At 35.8% G+C, this 20,705-nt stretch overlaps 2 protein-coding genes across 2 annotated transcripts in view; one reads left to right on the top strand and one right to left on the bottom strand.

The window, feature by feature from the left end:
• The first annotated feature begins 33 nt into the window (after positions 1-33).
• LOC122535699 lies at positions 34-13,786 on the top strand. Its single transcript, XM_043667447.1, has 20 exons — positions 34-139; positions 1,296-1,394; positions 1,469-1,595; positions 1,819-1,925; positions 3,319-3,492; positions 3,728-3,876; positions 4,120-4,237; positions 5,258-5,356; positions 5,502-5,628; positions 6,343-6,449; positions 6,743-6,916; positions 7,008-7,141; positions 7,650-7,773; positions 11,070-11,223; positions 11,609-11,769; positions 11,879-12,005; positions 12,236-12,342; positions 12,429-12,602; positions 12,930-13,084; positions 13,170-13,786. The coding sequence occupies exons 2-20, from the start codon at positions 1,299-1,301 to the stop codon at positions 13,402-13,404; spliced, it is 2,649 nt and encodes an 882-aa protein (XP_043523382.1). The 5' UTR covers positions 34-139; positions 1,296-1,298; the 3' UTR covers positions 13,405-13,786.
• A 255-nt stretch (positions 13,787-14,041) lies between these two features.
• LOC122535704 (beta-1-syntrophin-like) overlaps positions 14,042-20,705 on the bottom strand; it is a gene marked incomplete at its 5' end in the record, with an annotated part of 139,688 nt that continues 133,024 nt past the window's right edge. The window contains one exon of the mRNA XM_043667453.1: positions 14,042-14,050. Within this exon, the coding sequence (XP_043523388.1) occupies positions 14,042-14,050 (9 nt within the window). The remainder of the gene's footprint in view (positions 14,051-20,705) is intronic.

Raw genomic sequence — 20,705 nt, 5'->3', positions numbered from 1 at the left:
TTCATGCGTGTATATGTTCCTTTATATAATACATTACTCCGCATTGATTGCTGCAGAACCAGTTTCATCTCCAACGGAAGTATCGTTCTTTGGTTCTAAATATCGTCTCCACGAATATCTGCCGTTCGCATAAATCACGGTGAGTCTCCAACGAACACGATCAAACGGGAGCTACTCTCGTTCGATTTCGGACTGTTCGGCGATTTTTAATTTGGTTAATTTTGAAGTTTCGAATCGAACGGTTCTCTATCGATAGTTTAGATACCGACGCTCGAAGCGTAAAATTTCCATCAGAGACATCGAGGACCAAAAAAGTAAATAGAGAAATTTTATTAATGCAATGGAACGCGCAAGCTTTTATTCGTTTGTTTCGCAAAAGAATTATTTAAATCTTTAAGCACACACCGTTTATAAAACGTCCATAAAATAATGTCTAACGATGATTATCAATTGGCTAATAATATATTAATAATATAATGATAAATAATAGTATTTATAATATACTAATAATATACTAATAAATACTAATAATAGTATTTGTATAATATATTAATATATTAATATATATAGTATAAATAATAGTATTTATAATATACTAATAATATACTAATAAATTGGCTAATAATATACTAATAATATCTTAATAAATTTAGGAAGCTTGTAAGATATTTATAAGAAGGTTCATTCGATCTTTGACTATTATCAAATATAAACTTAAAGATCCCAAAGTCTGTGTGTAATTCTCATCTGTATCAATCATAACAATACACAGTAGAATTCCGTTTATGTGGAAGCTTATCGGAAGATACAACTATAGAGAGTTCGTGTAACAGGAGCCTGCTGATTCTCCCTGTATCGAGTAATGTTTCGTTCGAGTAAGTGAGTTTCGATCGATCGGGTATCGATTAAAACGTTTAATAAAAAATAAATCGAGTGATTTACTGTGCATGCGACAACGACGTTAAGTGTTACAACACAAATAACAGAAGCTACGGATGGCTAACAAACAATAATAAATAAACATCCACGAACACGACCTTCTCCCATTTAGTGACACTAATATTAAACAGTCTCTCAGTTTCTAGAAGATCGTTTCTAGAAAAATCATTAAATATTATATTACATTATATTTCGTGCGCTGTATCTAGACGAGAACTTTGACGCTTCATTATCGAGTGCTAGACGATTGCACGTAATCAAAGAAATTAGCCTTTATCGCGTCCTAGAAAAAAAGAAAATCATCTTTTTTCTCGGCGAAGCAGAAAAGTTGAAAGAAACAGTCTTCCTTTTTCTAGATCATGGATCACATACGGAACAAAACTTTCCTGGTCACCGGCGGAGGTAATGGACTCGGTCTAGCTTTTGTTCAACGGCTGTTGCAGGACGGCGCGAAGGTAAGTTTTCGTACGCAATTTCGATCGTGAGAAGATCTTCTCTCCTTGTTGAGTTGAACCAATATTATTTATAGATTGTTGCCATCATCGACTTAGAAAGCAGGTCCGTAGCGGTTACGGTAACCGAGTTGGAAAGAGAATTCGGAAAGGGACACGTTCAATATTTCCCTTGCGATGTGAGCAATGTTCAACAACTGAAAGGTATTTAGAAATAACATAATTGCTACAAAAAGAAAGAAAAAAAAATAAACATCCAAGCGGAAACTTGTAAAATGAAATCGCTATTTTTGGCTACGCGAAATGTTTCGTAGGAGAATTTCTTTTTTTTTTTCTTTCTTACATCTGAGAATTAATGACTATTGAATGCAAAAATTGAAATCAATTGATCACGTGTGTGTTTCATTTCACATGAAATTTCCTGCAGAGACCTTCACAAAGATCTGGAGCACACTAAATGACATCGATGTTGTCATTAACAATGCTGGTATATTTAATGATTGCAAATGGGAGCAAACGATTGGTGTGAATGTCGTAAGTACAATATTATTACAAGATTCGAAGAAAAAAACTTCCCAATAGCCTCTATATTACACACGAAGCAACGCGCGGTATATCTAATAACGATTAGATTCATTTGTTTTCATAAATAATGAACTTGTAAATTTGCAACTTTAAATATATTCGCGAGATAACTTTTTAGAAAATTCAAATACATTTGCGAGGTGACTGTCTTAAGTTAATTTAAATACACGTACGGATTTGAAAAGCTAATCAAATTCCGTGAAAAAATTCAGAAAAAAACTTTAGAGTCTTGAAATCTTACACGTCCCTCGTTTCATTAAACTTAATTTGGCCCTTGGTATCAAATTGACACAATGGTCAAAAAATTAGTGCCTACTAAGTGAACAGATAAATAGTTAAATTTGCAGATTTTTTTCATTAACTTTTCATAAATATTTAAATCTCTATTCGAGTGCAAATCCTACATTCGCGTATCAGTGTTACAACTTCACATAGTAATTTTATCTTTTCTGGTTTGATCTAAAATCGTGATCATTTGTTTGTAGATCTCCACTTGTATATCACGAATGCCTATTCGCATCTTTGAAAAAAATGGCGCATTGAATGCCTAATTAATAATTGAATGCCTGGTATAATAATTAGAAATGCACTGTCTTCAAGGAACTTGAAAACGAATATTGTTTTTCAACTCTGGTGGCAATATTTTATTGTCAACCCTTTCAGTACCTCAAGAATCGCGATTTTTGTCTTGTTTTAATATTTGGAACAATTTCATTGAACATTCGAGTATTTTAGTTCTTCTTATTGACATTTTATTTTCACAAAATGTTTCTGTTGAGAAGCAATGTGCATATTTCACCGAGATTTTCTTCCTACGACAATGCAGTTTGTAGTTTTAAACGATACATAGAAAAACTGCAAGATACTGAAAAGGTTAAAACTATCGGAAATATACGTTATGTGTTAGAAAAATACACGTTCCAAGAGCTTCAGTTCTGTATCTAGTGATATACAGGGTGTCTCAAATTTAAACGGACAAATTACAAAGGTTTAATCGATAGGTTAAAAGGAAAGGGAAGAAAAAGACAGTCGCTGACGCAAATTAAAATTTTTCAAGGCATTTTTTTTTTTTTTTTTGAGATAATTTCAAGGCAATGTTTTTTTAAGTAATAATTTTTACTCTTCCTAAACTGATTTAGAATCGTAAATTATCAAATAATACGTTTCAACGATAAATTAAAGTTGCCCTTTATAAGTTAATTTTCATAAGTTGAAAAGTGCCTTGAATATAACATTTACACGACGCAATCGTAGCATCGCCATCAATTTCTTAATAAGATCGACAATTTGCAATTACAAACTGGCAATTTGCCAACATTTGTTGCTGTTTCTCGATTTTAAGAACGGTGTGATCCAAGGATCGTTGCTCGCTTTGAACTACATGGGCAAGCACAACGGTGGCAAAGGTGGCACCATAATAAACATCTCGTCCATCACGAGCCTTGATGTTTTCCCATCTATGCCTGTTTATTGCTCCAGCAAACATGCCGTATTGGCGTTCAGTCGTTGCCTACAGGTAAATAACACGTTTTATCATGTCGTAAAAACGAATTCGTTGGCTGCATCTTTTGCCAGTTCTGGCGCCTAGGATTTTGAAGAATTACTTAGACACTCGGTGTACACTCAGAATCTTAGTCACTTGCCTCGGCATACAGTACACGAAGGCTAACTAAACTGAAAACGAGAAAATTTCGTAAAGTCCAAAATGCCAACGTCCAAATTCGTTCGTTCATTTGCACGAAATTTTGTAGGAAAACTTCGAGAAAACTGGGGTTCGCGTTCTCGTGCTGTGCCCTGGAGTCACGACAACGAATCTCATAAACGATATTACGGAGAAAACTTTGGACCTCGTTGATGAAAAACATAGGGAAAATTTTGAGAAGAACTATCCAAAACAATCGTAAGTGAATGCCTCCTTCGCCCACGGTTTCAGTTTTAAACGTAATCTGAGTAATCTTCAAACATTTTTTGTACTTTATAAGTTATGAAAGAAGAAGACCGATCGTATTTTTCGCCTGTGAATTATATCTACGTAACATTTTTTTTTTTTTTACCAGCTTTTTTTTCGAATAGCTTCTCAGAGAAATACAACGTGAAAGTGTTTCTTCCTTTTTTCTCTTTTTTAATTTTCATGTCGTTCCAGAATGGAATACGTTGTCAGAGCCATGCTAAGCCTTCTTTTGAAAGGCCCGAACGGATCAGTCTGGGTCAGTGAGGCTCAGAAACCACCGTACGCCGTCGAATTCCCTCCTTACAGGAAAGTGGAGCTGAATCTTTAAATATTGTCTTATTTAGTAAATAAATTTAATAGTAATACAATAAACCATGAACGAAAAAAAAAAAAAAAAAAATTGTTAAACGCTAAAAAGCAGACGTAACTGACATCGACCATCCTGTAACGCGTGAAATAAAATTTGACGACGAGGACGTGACAAATAAAAGAAAGCAGAACAACAGATAATCGTCGCACGGTTATTAAATAGAAGTGAAAATCATGTAAAACATTGCTTCTGGAATAAAAGATGAATAATTCATAGGAAAGATTTTGTCCTTGTGCGCCGAGATTGCTTCGTAGAAAAAAGAAATTATTCCGCTTTCGTGGAATAATGAAAATGAACGTGAAATTGCTATATATGTGTGTGTGTGTGTGTGTGTAATAAATCGAGAGTGACAGACAGCTACTATAGAAGAGATCTCGTAGTCAACAAAAGATCAAAGCGGTGACACGTGTTGCGACGATGTCCAATGCAGATAGCGGAAGATTCGCTATCCTCTTCGTGAAACATCATGGCGCGCGAAAGGTCGAAGATCACGACACAGAGAAGCAACGGCGTCTGTCGTGTCAGCTTTGATAGAAAACCTCCAGTACAGAATATTTTGCGATCAGTGGCTACTAAGACACTGACCGGCTCGATCTTTAACTCTTGCTCTTTACTCGGCGGCTCTTTAATCTATTTCTTTTTTTTTTTTTTTTCGGGCTCTTTTATTTATTCAACTGGCCCTGTCCCTCGTAAATGAAACAACGATCATTCCCTGAGTGACACATCGTACGAGACTGTTCCACGAACAGCTGTTTCAAGCTCGCAGCATATCGCGCGATTTCGATTTCTTTTTTCAAATTAAAGATCACTCGTCGTACTCCAAGTGCCAGGGTTCGTTCGTATTTGAGGAACGAACGGTGTCGTCGAAGTGTTTGAATCGGAGACGATTCGATTCGGCGTTGAAGGTTTCAAAGTACAACAATTTCATTCTTCTTTCCCCAAGGAAAAAAAGGAATATAGAGGAGTATGCAGATCAAGGATAAAAGAGTCATCGTAACGGGAGCTGCGGGTGGTTTGGGTATGAACATCAGCAGAGAACTGCTACGAAATGGTGCATCCGTAAGTTTAATTTTCATAAATGTGAAGAAAGCACGAAGAATCTCTGTTCTTTGAAAAAAAAAAAAGAGAGAGAAACTGCTCAACTCGGACAAACAACAGTATTACAGTACAATTTTGCACTCGTGAATGTAAATAATAATTTCAGATAATAGCAATGATAGATGTTGAGGAGGTAGCTGGCGAAGAAGCGATGAACATATTGAACGCGGAATTTGGCCGCAATCGAGCTGTATTCTTTCATTGCGACGTTGCGAACAATGCCCAATTCGATGGTAATTATTTTTATATATTATATATTTAATTATTATTAAATTAAATTTAATGATAATTAAATATATTTATTTAATTATTATTATATATTTATTTTTATATATTATATATAATTATTATTAAATTAAATTTAATGATAATTAAATTAATTATTTATAATTAAATATATTTAATTATTATTATATATTTATATTTTATATATATTATATTATTTATATATTTATATATTATATATATAATTATTATTAAATTAAATTTAATGATAATTAAATCAATTTAATTGTTATTAATGCAAATAATTAAATTAATTAATTATAATTAAATATATTTATTTAACTATTATTATATATTTATATTTTATATATATTATATTATTTATATATTTATTTTTATGTATTATATATTTTGGATAAGACACGCTCTTGTAACAATTGAATACAAATTTAATCCAATATTGCAATAGTTTGATTTTGATAGGAAACATATACACGCAACATAGATCCTTTAATGCATTCACAAGGGACGATTTCACCCCTAAAAATGGAGAATCCATGTTACGTGTAGTCAATTAACTGCAACTTCACATTTCCCTATAACGTATAAGTGTAACACTGGCTACGTAGATTTGTTTTGAAAATGAGTCACGTTAAAAAAAAATACAACATATACATTCGTTCGACACGCACAAGAGAATGATAAGTTAAATTACATCGCAGATACGTTCAAAAAAGCTGTGAAAACACTCGGCGGCCTCGAGATCCTAGTGAACAATGTTGGCGTCATCAACGAAGACGATTTTGGAAAAGCTGTCGATGTAAACGTGGTGAGCAAAATATTCGACATTGTTAGATGTCGAACGTACGAAATATTTTACTATTATTAGAGTCGACAAATTGAATTAGAAATCTGTGAAGTCAGAAATCGCGAAATGTAGATGGATAGGTTTAGAAATCCCGAAGCAATTTATCCTTATCTACGGATTGTAGATGTTGTACGATAATAGAACGATCGGATCCCAATAGAGAGATCTTCTGGTCTCAAAGTGCAGCGAGGCGTCCATCGTGTTAAAAGTTTCCATCGATCGATCGATTGGTTAATTGTGATCGATTTGCGCAGACGGCGGTGATACGAGGGACGCTTCTCGGGATCCAACAAATGCAAAAGGACGCCGGTGGCAAAGGCGGTGTTATCGTAAACATATCGTCTGTGGCTGGTCTGTACTCCTTATCTCAGCTTCCAGTATATTCCGCCACGGAGCACGCTGTGGTTTCCTTCAGTCGTTCCTTTGCGGTAAGTTCTGCTTCTACCCAGGAACCGGTCGTATTGTTCTTAACTCGATTGTTCGGCCTTGAGGCCCCGATTCATCTCGATGATTTCACAGCTACCTTATCATTACGAGAAGACTGGAGTAAGAATAATGGTCCTATGCCCTGAGCTTTCTCAGATGTCCAATGATGCGAAAGATTTGGAAGACAGCCCCTCGCGGGATGAAGTAATACAGAAATACATCCGAAGGTATTTTCACTAATGATGATTGCACGAATATTTGAGATTGAATTTTATGACCGAAAATTGAAAATACTTTGGTAGAAAATATTTTGGAAGACAATCCCTCGCGAGGATGAAGTAATAGAGAAATACATCCGGAAGGTTATTTTCACTAATGATGATTGTACGAATATTTGAGATTGAATTATGCTCGAAGATTGAGAATATTTCAACAGAAAGCAATTACTTTAATTCGTCAATAATTGTTTTTAAGCAAGATCACTTCGACAAACAGCATTTTCAAAAAACAATTGGAAATCCCGCGAGAGATTTAGGAGTGAGAAGTTTGATTTCATAGAGAAAGATCACTTGTTGATAAGAAAATTAGAATATCAATTGCAAACGATATCTGTTCAATTAGTACTAAAACTATTGAAAAGCTCCACGAATATTTACACCAAACTGTACGATAAATACATATATTTCAGTAATAATTTTACATCATTGTGCTACGTCTCTTTTTTTATTGCATTAGAGTGGACAGCGTGGCACACGGATTAATTTACGTGATCAGATGCGCTCAGAATGGAAGTATTTGGATCAGTGAGGATGGGAAACCTGTCTACGAGATACAACTGTTCGACACCCTACCGCAAAAATAGGATAATTAGTTCATCCTGAGCAAAGCAGAATGGAAACGGATTAAATTATTGAATTTTGTAAATACGATATCACGACTGCGTTGCTAAATGTATATACTACGTATTGCACTGTATTGTTTTTTTTTTCATATTATATAAGCTTCTGAGAATAATAAGTAAATAGCGATATAAGTATAAATTCGTGTAAAATTACTGCTATTTATACTTTAGAATAGAAAAATCCTTATGCAGAAAGATTTATGAAATCCTCCTATTTAACGTAGACGAGAGAGCATCTATTAAACGCGAATAAATAGTTACGTTGGATACAACTATCTTCGTTCGCCATTGTAGATAAATCAACTTCTCAGAGTCGGAAAATTTCAAGTAGCATGTGCATTCAGTTTTGCATCATTATCGTCGTGTAATGATACCCGCCTCCAGAGTACAATAAACAATGTGCATTTTAAATACTCAAATATACTCACAATACTCGTTCAGAATTGCAATTGTGCGTATGGAGTTTCACATTCGCAAAGACACTCGAGCTTTTACTTAAAAAAAAAAAAAAAAAAATGTTCACGTAAGAAATGATTCGACAATTCTATTTGCTATTCATCTTTGAAAATCACGAATGGACGAATAAAAGGAAAAAAAAAAAAGAAGAGGACAAATTTAACTATCTATCGCCATTTATAATATTTTGACTGTCACTTTCGGACGTCGAATTGCGCAAACGAATTATAACACGTTTAATTTGACTTTAGTTCGCGGGAGCATGTTTTTTCGGACGCCAACGATTACGGATATCTTCTTATCAAGGTCCCCTGGATACTCTCGATCACTCGAGAGACCGTGGATCGCTTGAACTTTGATTCGAATCTTGTACGAGAGAAAGAAAGAGCGAGCAACTTGGTCGGTTCCTTATGTGTTTCGTTGCTACATTAATTACGCACAGGACGAGTATTTACGTTTCGATGTGACGCAGTTGTTAGATAATTAGTCACGAAATGTCGCGATACTTGTACAGAACTTCATAACCAGAGGTCGAGGGAGTTGATAACCCGGTAACATTACAAACTGCTTACCATCTACAAGCATATCGCGTAAAAATGTCTATTTGTTGCAGGTTGCACGGGTCGACTGTAGAAAATAATTTTCGAATAATATCCCTTGGCACGGTAGAAAGAAACCCTGCCTTTTTTCAAGGTCAAGAATCAATTGGATCTGTCGAAATCTCCCGTTGAGACACAAAACAATTGCACGATTAGCGATTATTTTATAATTATTTCATAAAATCGATACGTGAAACACGCCGCGTTGTTTTTCGCTTGTCCCGAAATGAGACAAAGCTCGAAGGAAATCGCTTTTATTTATTTGCATTCCACCCTGACGAGATACATCGTCATATTTTCTTGTCAACTTCGACTCTGACTTTAAAAGCGATCTCATCGACAAAGTGACGACTTTGATCTCTCGATCTCGGTTGTTCGCTGATTTTTATTCAAGTTGTTAAATCATCATTATTTGGTTATTAACGTATAACGTGCGATAAGATAGGAGGAGGATTAAATCGAAAAAAGCAGAACGGCTGAAAAATATATGCTAAAAAGGGAATGCTCGGGAGTGGGGAAGGAAAGAGAAAAGAGAAAGGGAAAGAGAACGAGACTCGTTGTTTCTAGCTTGTCAATCGGAGTAAAGTTCACCGCGAACCAAATCATACCGGATACCCGGGGTACGCCTTTAAATGGCGAACGCGTGGTTTCGCCGCGATTTATCGCAAGTTTGCCCAGACGGACACATTAAATGCACTTTTCCCCCGATAACGGGCCTCGGAGCACGAGCTGCGGCGTACGTCGACTCGTTATCGCAGCTGCGCGCCACACGACACCGCATAAACTATGTTTTCCAAGACTATTTATTCCCATGTACACATATAATTAGTGAACCGCGACAGCACGAGGTTTTTGCAACAAGAAAAAGTAATGAATTGAGAATGAAGGAGCAGAGAAGATAACCGCGAAAAGACAGCTGAAGAATGATCGCACTCTTCTCGAAAGTCACATTTCGCGTTTCTCGTTTTTGATAAGGATTTATCGACTCTGAGAATCTTGATAATTCGAGCCTCTACGAAGGTATAATTCTGTTTGTCGGTGCTTCCATTTTCTTTCGCGAGGCTCGATTGACGCTGCCGTGAGACACGACTATCATTAATCTGTAAATTACAAGATGTTTAAGTGAAAAAACCTTAATATACAGCATGAACAGCCATGTAACAAATACGTATTTCACAGGTTTCACGTATGCTTTCATACTTGATTACGATCATGATAATCGTGTCTCACAGCAGAGTTTAAAAAATGCTTCTTTTTCCTCGCGCAGAAACGTCACAAATTTGTAGAAAAATAATCGCTGACAAGTCAATCTGACTATCGTTGTTCGACAAGAAATAACAAATGACGCACTTACTGCGTGAGATTTCTTCCAATCGTCTTTCGTTTGAAGATCGACGACGATGAGTCAAGGAAAGCGGGCGAGGTTCGCCGCCACGATTCAAACAATCCGTTTGGGAATTACCAATGGCATCCAGAGTTTTATATCGATGGGTCGTTGCGTTTCCAGAATCGAGATCATGTAACATCGATGTTGGGCAATCGTGCATCGATATCATTGCGGGAAACTTTTATTTCCGCGGGATTCCTTGAAAAAAAGGATGGTGCAACTGTAAAGCAAGAAATTTAAGAGATTCGTCGAAGTTCAAAAGTTAAAAACAAGCCTGTTTCATTGATAATTCTTAAGAGAGACAAATTTCTCGATAACAACAGGTCAAAAAATTTTGGAAGTCTCGTTCTCGCGAAGGACGATTGAAAGACAAAAGACGTGCAAATTGTCATTATCAAATTAATGAATCAATAGATTTTTTTATCGATTGCGATCAAATGAAAATCCTCGTTGGCATATCGTCGTGTCTCTTACCTGAGGCGATTAGAGCTACTGCAAAAGCAAAATAAATCGCGAATTTATCGATGGACGGCCGTCATCGAAGCGCAATTTAATTGCGTTTATCGCGAGGGCAGACGCCGCGTTAGCGTTGAAAACTCCTCGAATGATTGAGCGCGCGATACAAGGTCGCGACTGAATTAATTAATTTCGACGGCAAGGGTTAATTATAAAAGCTATCGACTGTTCGACGATCCGTCGTCATCCAACATGGAGGAACGTGGCAAGAGAAAAGAAACCAGCCGGCCTCTCTTATCCACCTATCAACGAGGCACCCCCCGCGATAAAAATCCAACAACGCGTTGTATTCGTAGAAATCAGCTCGGCTTATAAATACCATTGGCGAAGACCGATCGAACTTTAGTACATTGAGGCACGTTCACTCCGTCTTGTGTCTCTCGAACTCTTTGCAAACCGATATCTCGTGTGTCTCATTTCTCTCGCGATCTCCTTCGGACAAAAAGATGGGTACGTTCGGAAAGTACAGCGAAAGTACTTTCAAAAGTGAACGAATGAAAATAAATAAATTAGAAGAAAGAAAAAAAGAAACGAAAGAGCAGAAAAAAAGAGTACCATTCGTTCGAATGATTTCAGTTTGTAAAGTTGAAAGAAGATGCTTTGATACGATGATCATTAATTAATTGAAATTGAATTAAACGAAAGATCTTCGAGTCGAATATTTTTGTTCATGTTGAAAATAATAACGATTGTTAAATTGCTAAAAATAGGTGTTACTCCATCTCCGAATGTCTGAATGCTTTTTTTCTTTTTTTTTTTTTTTTTTGAATATCGAATTCGAAAACGTTCCAACATTTAAGCTACCTTTCCTGTGAACGTCGCGTGAATTTTACAGAAGACGAGAGCAACAAAGGCAGACGATCTTCCGCGTCTGAGAAAGCCAAGGAGATAGAGGCGATAAATGGACTCGTTTCCGGCAAGAACGTGCTCATCACTGGCGGCGCTGCAGGTTTGGGGAACGCGTTTATGAACCACTTTCTGAAACACGGCGCAAACGTAAGTTGCTCTCATAAATTTAAATTCCAAAGAAAGAAAGAAAAAAAAAAACTCCAAGACGAAGTATCTTTGCAAGTTATGTTACCGTTTACATTAAATCGATTGCTAGAGAATAACCATATTAGATATCGACGAGGAGACGGGAAAGAGAGTCGAATTGAGCGTAGAGAAATCCTACGGGGAGAAGAAGGTGCACTTTATTCACGTCGATGTCTCCAACTACGAACTTATGGCTGGTGAGTATCGAACAGAGTGTAGATCATAAAGAGCAAGCGAAGTAGATAACAGAAGTCGATAAGTTTTTGAGAGTTTGTTAAAATGCAACTGATAACGATAGAGACGTTGACTAAGCTTCGATTTAAAAGGAACATAAATATTATGATTTTAGAAATCATCGATCAGTTATGAATACTGCTCGTTCCTTTTTTGTTATATGCCAGTTTTATTAATGAGTTTTCTGTTGTAGCGGCTTTTGACGAAGCAACGAGTTTAATGAACGATATTGATATTATCGTAAATAACGCTGGTACCTTGGACGAACGACGATGGGAAAGAGAAATAGCAGTTAACATTGTAAGTAACGAAGGAATCGGTTTTTATTTCTCACTTGCGTTTGTTTCAATGAAAAATTATCATATTCTTCATAATCGGTATGTTAGGGAGGAATGATGTGTACCGCCTTATTGGCTGTCAAATATTTGAGCAGAGACCAACTTGGACACGGAGGAACTTTAGTGAATATCAGTCAGCATGTAGACATTAGAAGCACTGCTCAAATTCCGATTTACACGGCCACCAAACACGCTATTATTGGCCTTTCACAATCTTTAGCAGTAAGAGATTTATTACTCTAAATTACATTATTTATTTCCGCGAACTAATCGTGACGTACATTGCTCGATTTGAAAAATCTACTATCATTAAAATGTTACTAACATTATTTCGAGAGAACAGTCATACCCTTTTCGTTGCATAATTGAAGCGATTACATAGAACTTTCTAAAAAGAAAGAAAAAAAAAAAAAGTACTATCTTCTCACTGATTAAAATTACTACGACATTACGAGTATCGTTTTTTTTTCTTTTTCTTTTTCTTCAGAAATTATAACCAATTTAGTAAAAATTGATTTAAACAAGAAAGAAATTTAAATTTAACCTCAGGACTCTTACCAATACGAGAAGACTGGTATTCGTGTGATAACTCTGTGCCCTGGCCTGACAGAAACTGCCCTCACAGTGAACAGCCCAAACAGATTACTCTCTCGAGTTATGAAGGCGGACTTCGTAAAAAATCTCGAACAACTGTCGATACAAACGTGAGTTCATTTTCATGGAAATGTCAATGAAAAAATTCAGGAAATTAATTTTTTTTTCATTACTGAGTCTCTTTTCTCTTCACAGTCCGTACGTGGTTGCTCAGGGTCTAATGTCGATACTAAGAATCGCAGAATCCGGCACCATATGGGTGATTGAGAACGGTCGAACCCCGTATGAAGTTTATGTTCCAAATCCACGTAGTCTGCGGCGTACTTACAAAAACAATTTCACGCTAGTCGAGACCAAGGTAACCACAAGAGGCCGGCCAATTAGAGAAGTCTGTGACAATACACGAACAGGTCTGATGAGTTGTGCTTGACGACGCGATGGCGGAACATCTTTGACCATGATCTTCCGCGTTCTTCAAGAAGCTCTAAAGATTGGGATCGCTACAGTGTTCAGTCGTTTTGCTTAATAGAATCCCTTCGTAGCCACTGCACGTGGGAAAATTGTCGAAGGTCGACGAAAGCGATCGGATCGAGTCGTTTTCGATCACTTGAAATGCTGTTGGAAAAAAAAAAAAAAGGTTCAAGCTGCACAGTGCTTGATATTCGTTAGTCATCGATACAATATTGAGTATTTATACAGACAATGCACGCGTATATACATGATGTTTTGTACATAAAATCAACGTGACCGAATTTAAGAGTTCTCTTAAATAATTGCAATTGTTGGCAAGAATGATATGGATTTATTATACGGTCAAGTCTCTTTTTATTTCTTCTAAATCTTTGTTCAGTAATGTCAATTTACAAGTGCTTTCTTATTTTATCATTTTTTTTTTCTTTTTTTCATTCGTTTTTTTTTTTTTGACAAGCAAGTCGATATGAAAAAACGCAATGATAATTGACAAATATTTCACGAATATAATAGTCTCCACGAAGTAATCAGTGGGCTTAAAGAGTACAACAAACATTATTTTATTACTTCAGTATTATTCAGCATTGGGACTCACATCATATCCGCTGTACAAAACAAAAATTCATCATCAGAAAATCGCATATACCGTGCATTTCTTTACACGCGCAATGCATAAAACTTAAAAGTTATATTTCTTTTTTCCCCCATATATTCCTTTCCTTCCTATTTTACTTATCTTTATTCATATATGCTTTATAATTTTTTTTTTTTTTTGTAGTTTTACTTTACTTTGCAACTTTACTGATAGCTTATGGAGATTTTCGATTTATATGTAACTAAATCTCATGTTATGTATGTATATATTTGTATACGCTCGGGACTCCGTACGAGCCATAAGAAAATAACAATCGCAAATAATACACTTATTCTGCCTTTGTTTTTTTCTTTCTGCGTCTTATCGGTTTAAGAACATTACCATGCTTTTAGAGTCTTACTCTCGCAATGCTACTCGCTACCAGCGCAACAGCGTTCTCGTACATCAAACGATTTCTTTCAAATTCGAAGCTATTAAACGCAGTCGAACTACAAGAAGGCATTCGCACTCCCATTTTTTCTTTCACTAGCATACCACGTTCAATATTTCAAAAACTATTAGTCAATATAATCGATGTACGATTCGGCCTCGCGTGCGCACGCGTATCTCTATGAATCATACAAACTCAATCTTTTTTTTTTCTTTTTTTTTTATCTTTTTCTATTTTTCTTTATAAGGAACAATTCAACGTTCCTGTTCGAAAATCAAAACCCCCTGGTAAATACGTGAGTAAAATAATTATTCCAGCTTAATTCGCATACACGGTCATTATAAATAAATAAAGTTTTTACTGTTCCAAATAACCATAATATATTGTCCTATTCTATTCTGCGTTTTATTACGCATTTATCGGTTCCTTCCTTTCTAATCTTACTTTGTTTCAATTTTTACTCACAGAAAAGCTCGGTTACTGTTTCGTGTTTCGTTTCAAAAAATCGCAACACATGCAACGCGAAAAATTGCTAGTCATTTTTTTTCTTTTCTTTACTTACCATCTTTTCCTTGAAATCGGTTCGTGTTAATCGGTTAGTCTTTATTTTTTTTCTTTTTTTTTTTATTGTATTACAAAAATTTCCTTGAGATTCTTATTGTTCATTTAATCGTAGTTGCATGTATTGCAGTATTATATAATATTATAGTACTATAATATTATATATTTAGTACTATACTAAGTATATTTAGTACTATTTAGTAGTATTATACTATTATATTCAGTATATTTAGTATTTAGTACTAGTATTATATTTAATATTATGTATTATATAATATTACAGTAGTATATTAGCATATATAATACTATATTAATACAATACTACATTTCAGACTGAAAATTTTAATCAATATAAAATTGTCGGCAGTCGTATCTCGCACTACAGTGTTAATAAAATTTCCGAGTGTTCTGCACAACTCGCACAAGTTTCAAATATTTCCAGACACCACGAAACTTGTGTCTGGGAATTGACCTACGTCATCAGCTCTTTTTTTAGGAGGTGGGGCGAGAAAGAATACGACGAATTTATTCATACACTCCAACGTCTCTATATATTCTTCGAGTTGAGGGGGGGTTAATCAACTGAGAAACTGTCACGAAAAGAAAAAAAAGAAAAAAGAAAACGGACAGAACAAGGAGAAGAGCAAACAGCATATTCGACTTTGTGCCGAAGAAGTTAAACAAAGTGGACGGATATAATTCGGGTGGGGAATCAACTCGCACGTGCACCGAAACGAGGAAGTGAAAAAAAAAAAAAAAAGAGAAAGGAAAGAAGAAAAGGAAACGGGAGAAAAAGGTAAGCTCACAAAGCGCGAAACAACCGAGCCATAAAACCGTGGGGGCGCGTAGCAGCCGAGATAAAACTCGTTCCAGCCGGAAGCGATCTTAGCGTCCCGTAACAGCGACTTTTCCCTCCGTTTCCTCGCCGAGGGAGGCAAATCACTACCCCCTTTCTTCTCTCCGTTTGTTTCTTTCTTCTTCTTCTTTTTCTTTCGCTTTGCCGCTCGAAACAACGAGAGATCGTTGAAATCAAATTCGCGAAACGATGAACGAAAGGGTTGCTGAAACAGAGTTCCCGTGAGTTTGGTGTACGCGCGGCGAGACTAATTGTCAGCCAAGTCGCGGCTTAATTATCCGGAACGATCAGCGACTTTACGTTAATTACGGACTTTCGTCGCGAGGGGACAGGCCTCGCTGATTTGTACCCGCTTCAAGTTTGCGCCTGGCTCCTCTCCGAGGCGAAGAAAATTCGCGGTTCTCCTCGGCTCTGGTTTTTGCCAGTGGATTCTTTCGCTACTTCGTTTGCTCTTTAACTTGATTGGCTCGTTGATTACAAGTTTTTCGATGCTAGAATTAAAAATGCTAAGTTCTTAATACCGGAAATCAGTATGAGCGTTGCTTGAACGAAACATTTGGAAAATGATTAACTCGAGTTAAATCCTCATTTGTTCAACGAATATTTATAATTTAGAGAAAATTACAACCAACAGGCAACGTTGACAAACATCTCTACAATATTCAATAACTCTTGAGCAGATATTTCGATTCTCGTCTGACAGAAGGAGTTTAATTTGAACTAATAAAGAGGAATGGATTTCCTTCGCCAAAAAAAAAAAAAAAAAAAAAAAAAATGCGAGATTTGCGTAAATCTTCTGATAACATCAGCGGATAGTTTGAAATTTACATTACACGTATCATAAATTTATCGTACGAATCGTACATAAGTTACAAACTTATTGCATATAACAAATCCGCTACAACGTTCTAAAATAAACAACGGTTTAAAATATCAACTATAGCGACCCGTTGAATTTCACCTAATCCCTTATCAACGGATATACCTGTTGCCACTTGTTCTACGAATAATTTATTTATCAAACGATCAAAACGGTTTTCCAGATATGAGAACTAAACGCCAACCCGACGAATTAACTCGTTCAGTCGAGTTAATTCCGAGTTACACGCGAAAATACATCGCGTTCCGGGCGATAAGAAGATTGATCGTCGCGGAATTGTGTTTTCCTTCGGTGTTAACTGGCAGCCGACGGCGATTCTTTCGGCGGAACGAGAAACTGGTATATCAAATTGATAGGTTGATAATGCAGTTACTGTTTCTGCCCTGGATGTAATTGCCCGTGGATCGGATTGATAAACCGCGAAACCTATGATCGTTCCTAAGCGTTCCACTTGCCTGCCCGGCCGAAATTATCAAATGATTTAAATCGGTTGCAAGCCGGAGCGCTAATGGCTAAATTCCGGGTAATTTGGCAAACGAGACGGCGCTTAGAACGTTCAACGTTCAACGACGCCGAGAATGAAAATGAGCCACGTGGAAATGAAAGAAATCGTTGTCGCTCGCGTTTGGAGTAAACCGCCGATTAGACGCTGGCTAATTGGTTAATATTTCGTTCGGAGAAATTTAACTCGAGATAAAGAGAAAAGAAAATAACAATTTTGATGCCGAGAAGAGTTGCTTTCACTTTCGTTCTGAGTCGGCTCGTTGAAATAAACGATCTTAATGGAAGCCGAAGTTTATACAATGAAATTAGGACTTATTTGTCGCTAATGACCTCGCTGTCGATGCGACATTAAAGAAAAATAGAAGAAGAATAAGAAATTAGGACCTATTTGAAAAATTGTTTAAAGAAAATATGTACTTTTGTTTGAATCGATTGAAGAATTGAAATAAAGCGATAAAAAGTGAAGTTTATGCAATAGAATTGGAAACCATTTGAAAATTGCTTGAAGCAACATGTACGAAATACGAAATAAAATAAGTATTATAAGTTATTTCGTTTGATAATTTAGAGAAGAATCATTGGTTGGTTCGAATAAATTAGCTTGGGATTGCTTCGAGATAACATCGAGTCAAATAAGAGGACATGTTACTTGAATAATCATTTTTCAAATACTTTATTCAATAATAATTCCGCGTAGCTGGTTCATTAAATATTAATAATTGGAGTTAGTAACCGAATCAATGATTAATTATTTGGCCCGAAGAAATACATTTATATTTCCGTCAAGAAAATCCCAAATTTGCCCAGATCCTCTGCGAACTTCAACACTTCTCGTTCTATATTCGATCGAACTCCGAAAAATTAAAAGAGCAAAGCTTCCCCTTGTCCAAATTGCCAATTCTTCCTTCGATTCTCGCCGAAATTCTTTCCAAAAGGAAGAAAAAGAGAAAAGCAAAAATACACTCTTCCTGCTTCGAATTCCAATCGAACATTCCCCTCTCCCACAGAGAGAATTTCCCGAGGAAATTTTAAAAATTCTCCCCTAAATTGAACACCGTTTCTCGTTTCACGTTTCCTCGATTCTGCGGGAAGAGTCTCCAGAGACACTCGGAAAGTAAACGCCCGACTTCGGTGATAATTAAACCGGGCCAAGTTGACCGAATTGACGCAAACATATCCATATCAATCTGTCTGGTTCTGATTATCGATCGCGGCAGTGTTCACAATCGGCGCGCGGCCCCAAACTAACCCTAGCCGAGCGTATCGACGTCGGGATACGATAGATCGATAACTAATATACCCGACGGTAGGCGAGCGTATCGACGAAGATCGGCCGCCACACCACCAAACGAAGATACTCTCGGGGAAGGCGAAAGGGAGGAAGGGTACACGAGGTACCCGGCACATAATTGATTGGCATTAACGTACCTGATTGCCACTGCCTCGTCTCCCACCCCTTCTGCCCGCCGTTCGGACACTCTATCCCGCGGGGTGCTTCGACATCTGTCTCTTGGTTGGTCAACGATGTTTGAAGATCGTGGCAATAATCAGTGGCAATATCGGAGCCGAAGGAGCGGACAAGAACGCTCGAGAAAGAAGAAAGCGTAACTTTATCGTTGGAGAGAGAGAGAGAGAGAGAGAGAGAGAGAGAGAGAGAATTCGAGACGCTGTTTTCTTAACACAAGTGCATATATCGTGTTTTTATTAGATACAATAGTTTAGTATCTCACATAACAGTTCAATTTAATGAAACTTGATAAATTTCGATAAACTTCGAGTTCTCTCGGGAAATGGGTGATTTCAAATTCGACGAGACTCGAGTGTTCTGTTTCTTTTTTTTTTTTTTTGTAGAATTCGAGATTGACGCTAGAATTACTTAAGATGGTCGAAACGACTAATTCATAATTTTTGTTAGATATATAATAAATCTGAAATATCTAAAATAGTGTATCTATTTAATTATAATAATAATATTAGTGTATCGATCTAAAATATATGTATTTTTCGAAATTTGAAGTGATTATTCAGAAAGTAAATGAATAAAAGTTTGTGCATTCTAGAAATTGTATTTCATAATTTTTTTTATTTTTACTTTCTTTTCTCTTTAATGTCTCTTGTGAAAATTCTACGCTTCAAGTATTCTAGTGCCAAAGAGCTCGTATCTTGTTTTAGAATGGGCAATTTTAAATTCTACTGCGAGACTGAGATTCTACGTTGCCCGAATCTAGAGAACTCGAGGCGCTAATTTCGCGAGTTCGAATATTATCGAAACTACAGAGATTATAAATTAATAAACTCTGAATCGTTTCCATTCGAAGTTTCGCGAGATCTAAGTTCTCCACCGACGTCGAAATTTCACGGATCCCAAATTCGAAGAAATATTATATTCTTCCGTTAGTCTTCGAACCTTCCAAAACTCAGATGAACTACGTACATACATTGCGATAGCCATTTAAAATGAGCTTCACACACAACGCGTTACATATACAAATATATACTGCTCACAAAAATTAGAGGATATTTCAAAATGAGTATGAAGCGATAAAAGAAAGAAACATTTGATTTTTTTTTATTAAACAAGAACATCAGAAAAGCAAACGACAAGTCGAAGAAAGTTGTTCGATTAATGATCTTGTTTAATAAAACAAAAAAAGAATCAAATGCTTCTCCTTTTTATTGCTTCATATTCATTTTGAAATATCCCCTAATTTTTGTAAGCAGCGTATATATATATATATATATATATATATATATATATATATATATATATATATATATAATAAGAGTGACCGTCTACGTATGTCTTAGAAAATTTTAACACTAGAACTACCAAGGACTAAAGCATAGAATTTCAGATATATTAAAGTGAAAAAAATAGAAATACAATAGAATACACAAACTTTTATTCATGTATTTTATAAAAAAATCACTTAAACTTTTTAAAAAAATATATATATATGTACACAATAAGCGTGACCGTCTACGTATGTCTTAGAAAATTTTAACACTAGAACTACCAAGGACTAAGGCATAGAATTTTCAGATATATTAAAGTAAAAAAAATAGAAATACAATAGAATACACAAACTTTTATTCATGTATTTTATAAAAAATCATTTAAACTTAAGAAATATATATATATACACACAATAAGCGTGACCGTCTACGTATGCCTCAGAAAATTTTAACACTAAAACTACCAAGGACTAAGGGATAGAATTTTCAGATATATTAAAGTGAAAAAAAATAGAAATACAATAGAACACACAAACTAAACTTTTATTCATGTATTTTATAAAAAAAAAATCACTTAAACTTTTAAAAATACACTGTTCTGCATCTGTAATGTGTCTAAAAAGAATCACGAATTCGTCATTTTGACCACTTTGGTAGTTCTAGTGTTAACTGGACTAGACTAATATTTTCCTATTTCT

This window comes from Frieseomelitta varia, unplaced genomic scaffold (genome assembly GCF_011392965.1).
Source record: "Frieseomelitta varia isolate USP_RPSP 00005682 unplaced genomic scaffold, Fvar_1.2 scaffold_755, whole genome shotgun sequence".
Lineage (NCBI taxonomy): Eukaryota > Metazoa > Arthropoda > Insecta > Hymenoptera > Apidae > Frieseomelitta > Frieseomelitta varia.
This window is presented reverse-complemented; position numbering and strand designations above follow the sequence as displayed.